Source organism: Hippocampus guttulatus, chromosome 16, assembly GCF_054856545.1.
Source record: "Hippocampus guttulatus isolate MCC_2025c chromosome 16, RoL_Hgut_1.0, whole genome shotgun sequence".
NCBI classification, from domain to species: Eukaryota; Metazoa; Chordata; class Actinopteri; order Syngnathiformes; family Syngnathidae; genus Hippocampus; species Hippocampus guttulatus.
This window is the reverse complement of record NC_141276.1, coordinates 14,575,971-14,582,414: the sequence shown is the minus strand read 5'-3', so window position 1 is coordinate 14,582,414 and position 6,444 is coordinate 14,575,971. Positions and strand designations below refer to the sequence as shown.

Below are 6,444 nucleotides of genomic sequence, written 5' to 3'. Positions count from 1 at the left end.
TTGTACAACAAGTGCATGTTTGACTGTGCCTCAATAAAGATTCTAGAAAAAAAATCAGCATGTACTCGAGACTTGATCCAGTTCAATATTCGGCCTTGAATTCCAGCACATAAACCTTTATTATATCAGGTCTTCCTTTCACAACGTTTCATGTGCTTTTTCAATATCCAAAAAGATTGTTAAAACAGTGTCACGATTCATTATCACTTTTTAAATTTCACAGTCGAAGACTACCACTGAATTCAATGCAGCTTTACCCCTAAAAAAAATTAAGGCAGGTATAAAATATCCCTTCTGTACTCTAACCTGTCCATAATCATCCTCTCTATGATTTTGCACATCACAGAATGTAGAACAATAGAGCTGCTAGATGATGGATTTATCTACATCTTTCCTGGGTTTTGAGATGGATTCAACAACAGCAAAATGCTAACACTCATCTGGAAGATCCCCATTGTCCCACACATCATTAATTATACACAGAAGTTATCCTACCATTTGGTCATCCAGATGCCAGAGAAAGGCTGTCCTTGCCAGGTGTTGAATGGCATCCTTCATAGGAAGAAAAACAAGTTCATTCCTTCATTATTGTCACTGCTGCATTTACGTTTGTAACCCTCTTGTGGCCATCATTGTTTTTCCTTCTTGACATAACTTCACTACTGATATTGTGCTTTCTGTGGACTTTCTGGAATTTTTAGTATGGATGTGAGAGGCGGCCGGTCTCAACATAGGTACACATAAAACAGCACTTTTTCGTTTGTGCTTTCTGTGACAGCTCGTCTAAGGTGCATGAGGTGTTGTGCGCCGTGTATTCCAAAAATATGGACATATTTAATGCTGATAATAGTGCAACAAACACATATGGTGAACAAGCAGCTGTTGTAACGGCTGGCAGACTGTTTCAGTGCTGAGGTCTTGACAAGTGACTGCCGCAAGATGGCGAACACGTTGACGTATGATGCCAACCAGCATGTTGAGGCGTCGTCTACGGTTATTTCCACCTTGGAGACAATGTAATTTATTTTGCACAATTGCTATGCTACTGTTTAACATATATGACATATAATGGGGGGGGGGGGGGCTAAATTGACTTAACTAACGTAATTTTGCGCCCACCTGATCGCACTGTGCAATATTTGTACAGTATTTGTTGAAAGAATTTCCTGCCTTTTCTTCCTCGTCTGCTGTGCCATACCAACCTCCAACCCGCATTTTAACTATCGGACTGCTGGTTAAAGATTTACTGCTCTAATTTTATTTGAGGCAGCAGAGGCGGAGTTTATTGCGTCAAACAGGTGAATCAGGTACAACTCTAAACACGGAAGGAAATAAAACAAAACGAACGACAGCTACTGGTAAGCAGACAACTACTACAAATAAAGACTCATCCCATTTGGTATACATTGAAATTTGAAGCATATTACGATTAATTTAAATCTTTCAATCCCGTGTTTTCTTGTTAATTGAGAGTGGTTCCGATCGAGTAGCGGTCTCCACAAACGAATCGCGCTAATAGCCTACTGTTACATGTCAAATTTAATTTTTATTTAAATTTAGGGACGCTTTCTCTAGAATATTCCCAAATCCTGGGTTCAAAAGTATAGTGGCGTGTGTTTTAAATATATGCAAGGCAACCCGTCTTCAGAAAATATTGCAACCATGAGGCCAAGTCCTTTGGTTTTTGGAGACTGAAAATATTTCGGTTCGACATAAAAAGGTGACTCAGATAAAAGAAAACAATTTCACACAAGTGTTGCTGGCGTTTCCTGGTTCAGGCACTTGTCGCACAGAAATGGGGGTGCTAGGGTAACATTTTGAAGCGTCGTTGTAGTAGGTGTTGTCCAATTTTACAGTATGCAATTTATTTATGCGTAATTTATAGCTATGACGTTTCAGAAAAGTTTCCACCTGTTGCTGAACCTAACCCTTATTTCAGAAATATTAAATATATTGCTATCTTACATATTATTATCATCACCTAATGTGCTGGGGGTAAAAACAAGGTCAGATTTAGAATTAGTTTAAAAAACAAACAAGCAAACAAAAAAAAGTTCAAAATTCCAGAAAAAATTCCTTGCATCTCTGATTCACAAATCTAGTCAAAATTTGTGGACCAGTGTATACGGTCTGCTTTTATGAAGGAATACAGAGATCTGAGAAGGCTAAAATCAGGATTTGGAAAATGGTCAGTTCAACAAGAACTCAAAGCAATTATTCGATTCTCAAAGTAATTGTCTATTAATGTGTGGATCAATCTACAGTATGTTGTGACACAGATGGATGCAAATGTAAGTATGGTACTTGGAAACAAAGATTAACTTGTGCTCTTGTATTCTAATCATCTTTGGATGTCAAACAGAAACCTTTTTAGTATACGTATAAGGCCTCACTATTCTAAAACAGTACCTTCAGAATAGATTCCATACCCGTACACAACACATAATATATATCATAATTATGACAAGTAAACCATAGTTGCATTGCGTTATATGATGTACCGTGTAAGAAGACAAAACCAAACTAACAATTCTTTTCATGCATAGGACTTTTTTTAACTATATATATATATATATATATATTTTTTTTTTTAAGCAAAGCAGTACCATGGGACAGAGAAACACCCAGGAGGACTTTGAGAGTCAGTTCAATGATGTGATTTCCAGACTGGAGTCCAAACAGTTTTTCCAGTCTGAATGGGACATTGGCTTTGCCGTCGTCTTCTTAGTCTTTATTGGTGAGTGACAATTTAACGATAAAAAAACTGAAACTGCCGTGTTTCCTTTGAACAAAATAGACGTGGAATGACCATAGAGATTCTGAGAGCATTCTACTAATTGCTATTTGGATATTTTCACCGTGGGGTTGTAGTACAATTAGTACAGTGTGCATTCCTGTTCCCTCACAATAACTCAACAGGAGTTATTTTCAAGTGACCCTATTGTGCACTGATATACCGTATTGGCCCGAATATAAGACAGCCCTGATTATAAGACAACCCCCTCTTTTTCAAGACTCAAGTTTGAAAAAAGACTTTTTGAACACCAAATTAATTTTTATACAGAAAATAATTACAGTACATCTGAAACAAATGATTATAACAATATATTTGAGAGAAAAAGCATGTTATTTTGCCTCATTCAAATCTTAATATCTGAACATTTAAATATGTAAACTAAAGTGCAATCACATTCGTAAATGAATGGCTTCTGGTTTTTGAAATGTAAATTACATCATAACTTCTCAACTGCCAGTTAACCTGGCCGATCTTCGACCCACTTTTCTCCAGATTGTTGCTGCGTTTCTCAATTTTCTGTTATCTCTTATATTATTATCTTCTCTTTTCTTTCTTACCACTATTTTAATTTTTCTTCTTCGTGCTACCGCTATTTTTATTTTTATTCTTCGTGACGGGTTCACTTTGGCCTGGGGAGTCAAGTTCAGCATTCACTTCAATGATATCTAGCGCCATCTAGCGTCGTGAATGGGTATAATGTCTAGACCCCAAATATAATAACGACCCCCACTTTTTTCAATGCAAAAACACCGTCTTATATTGGGTGTCTTATAAAACCAAATACGATACAAGCTTCTCACAGACTATGATACATTCTATTAAAGTGGCATTTTGTCAGTGTTGTCCCATGAAAAGATAAAACAAAAATATTTACAATAATGTGACTTGTGTACTCACTTTTGTGAAATGCTGGAGTGCAGGGGTCTCCATACTTTTTAAAAGTGAGAGGTACTTCTTGGCTTCTGCTGAGTACGGAGGGCTCCCAGTTTGATACACACTTCCGAAATAACATATTGGATCAACGTATTGTAAAAATATTTCCTCAACGACAGTGGACCCTGGAGTACTTGCACCATTCATAGAATTTTTTTTTTATTGTGTCTTTTGTTTTTGTCCCTCTCTCCAGCAAATAGCGGGGTTCCACTGTGTAGTTTTAAGCCATAGCACCATTCACCATAGATGAGCTCGCACAGGCTCTGATACTGCCATTTACTACATCATGAGTAGGCAAAATATTTTTGGGTGGATTTGGAATGACAAACTTAGTGCTGTACTTCAATACTACTCCAATTTTGTCTTGGTTAAGTTTTATGGAAAAAAATGCAAAAAAAGAATTCTTGCAGTTTTGTGCCATCCTTGAAGGCTATTTTTTTAATGCGAGAATTGGAAAAAAAATCGATTTTTATGCATGCACTGAGGAATGTATTACGAAAAATGAAATATATAAAGAGCTTATATTTTGCACATATGCATTTTTTTTGCCCAACCCTGTTGTCAAACATCTAGAGCAGGGGTGGGCAATTATTTTCCTGGGGGGGCCAACTGAGAAGCAGAAAATATTGTGGAGGGCCGGGCCAAAAGTTAGAAATAGAAATAGAAAATAAAGAAGATAGCACAATGTCTTTGTATGCTAGTAATAATGTAATATTCTCCTCCACCGTCACACTCAGCACCGGTTCTCTTCAAGGATGTGTACTGAGCCCCCTGTTGTTCACGCTCTACACATTTGACTGCTCTCCGACTCTTATTAGCGGTCCAGTTTGCGGAAAGTTTTTAACACGATAACAATCAAACCATTCTAGGAAATGTTCATTTACTCGAGCCACAAGCAATTCACTCTGAGGATGGAAATTGCCAGACTCGGACTGAGTAAGAATCGCTTCCTTGATTTTCAAAGTCTCGTAGATTTGAGTCTTTCCGACTGCAGGCGTCTCCTGAATGTTTCGTACTTTGTTACCCGCTTCGTTTAATCAGATACATTTCACTTTCCCTTCCATGGTCATTACTCTCTCCCTCTTTCTTCGTCTTCCCCTCCCTCCCTGTGCTCTGCAACTTGAAGTAACTGCGCCACCTGGTGTTGAAATACCTGTCATTACAAGTCCAAACGAAATGAATGCAATCAAACCTTAATTGTGCACCAATCTTCGGCGGGCCGGATTAAAAAGACCAATGGTCCGGATCCGGCCCGCGGGCCATAGTTTGCCCACCACTGATCTAGAGTCTAGACCTATTGTAAATTATTGCAAAGCACACCAGTAAGGTGGGATGTTTTCCAGCGTTTCACTTTTTATTTTAATCTGTGGCTATCACAATCTAATGTTTAATTCAATGGGAAAATCTTGTCATGTAGCATTTCTAAAATAATAAATATACTTTACAGGACTAGATTCAAGTGTGGTGGAAGCCACTTTTCAAATTTCTACTTCTCTGGTTGCACTGCAAAGTCTGACTCAGGTGAATTTTTGATGTTGTCCGGCCGTGTGTGGTGGCAGGTTTGATTGTGCTACTTGTCCTTCTGGTCCTCATCCGTTGCTGTTGCTGCTGTTGCTGCGATGAGAAGGTAAAAAAAAACACCCAGAGCACACGTGTTGTGGGTCTGTCACACACATGGTGGAAGTTAGAACAGCACCCATGAATAGAAATGTCATGAAATGTTCACTAAGTAGTTCTGAAGATAGTTTGTCTGCACACTGAATTAAGCATTAGATGTGGTGGTATGGATGTAAAAGGGATGATGAATTGTGTTGTTGCGTTTTCTTTTCTCTTCTAACAGCCTAAACGTCGTAAAGTTGGCATAGAGAACACATGTTTGGAACCATGACAGCTGAACAAACAACTCAACCTTGAGTTTGCATCAACTCCTGGATTTAACATTTCAAAATAGGATTTTACTTTGTTTCAACACAAACCTTTTTCGTTCTTGTGATTTTCTACCTGATTATTGTACCTGCTGTGGTTTAGTACCACTCTAAGTGTACAGTTAGCTATGATTGCACTTTATGTGAATGGATTCTTGTCTTGAATAACATGTAATCAATTCCCATTGTCTTAAACTATGTTTAATAAAATCTAAAGGTGATAAATGTTGGTTCATTCTTCTTGAGTATACTCCTTCACAGAATGTTGGTTTGTTTTATTTTATTGTAGGAACAGGTATAAGTAACACACTTGTAGTAGTGGAGCATGTTAAACTTTTTTCACCACTCTTCAAATGGTCATTCGTAAAACGTTTTTTCATATTCTTCATCCATCCATCCATTTTGTACCGCTTATCTGGGGTCAGGTCACGGGGTCAACAGCTTCAGCAGGGAAGCTCAGACTTACTTCTCCCCAGCCACTTCCAGAAGGATCCCAAGGCGCTCCCAGGCCGGCCGGGAGACATCGTCTCTCCAACAGGACAGCCCCACAACATCCAGAGCCTTGAGGAACTCCGAGCGGATCTCATCCAGACCCCGGGCTTTGCCTTCTGTTAGACGGCCTCCCTTACTGCCGGTGTCCACCAGTGGGTTCGGGATTGCCACCACGACAGACACCGACCACCTTACGGCCACAACTCCGATCGTCCATCTCAACAATAGAGGTGCGGAAAACGGTCCACGGCAAAAGCTGTGCCTCTCCAGTACACCCTCCATGGACTCCAAAATGGG

At 39.0% G+C, this 6,444-nt stretch overlaps 1 protein-coding gene across 2 annotated transcripts; it reads left to right on the top strand.

Annotated features, from left to right (window-relative positions):
• The first annotated feature begins 1,252 nt into the window (after window positions 1–1,252).
• Window positions 1,253–5,880, top strand: smim22 (small integral membrane protein 22). Of its 2 annotated transcripts, none has more exons than XM_086132888.1 (4): window positions 1,253–1,358; window positions 2,596–2,737; window positions 5,290–5,357; window positions 5,571–5,880. In XM_086132888.1, the coding sequence occupies exons 2-4, from the start codon at window positions 2,608–2,610 to the stop codon at window positions 5,616–5,618; spliced, it is 246 nt and encodes an 81-aa protein (XP_085989014.1). In that variant the 5' UTR covers window positions 1,253–1,358; window positions 2,596–2,607; the 3' UTR covers window positions 5,619–5,880. The 2 variants fall into 2 exon arrangements, with proteins under 2 accessions (XP_085989014.1, XP_085989015.1); XM_086132889.1 differs by having other exon boundaries at window positions 1,265–1,358; window positions 2,601–2,737.
• Window positions 5,881–6,444: the final 564 nt, after the last annotated feature.

Bases quoted from the DNA above. Each gene is read 5' to 3' on its own strand.
- smim22 (XM_086132888.1), top strand. From the start codon at position 2,608: ATGGGACAGAGAAACACCCAGGAGGACTTTGAGAGTCAGTTCAATGAT. The intron at 2,738-5,289 runs GTGAGTGACAAT...GTGTGGTGGCAG, and splicing joins CGTCTTCTTAGTCTTTATTG to GTTTGATTGTGCTACTTGTC. The intron at 5,358-5,570 runs GTAAAAAAAAAC...CTCTTCTAACAG, and splicing joins GCTGTTGCTGCGATGAGAAG to CCTAAACGTCGTAAAGTTGG.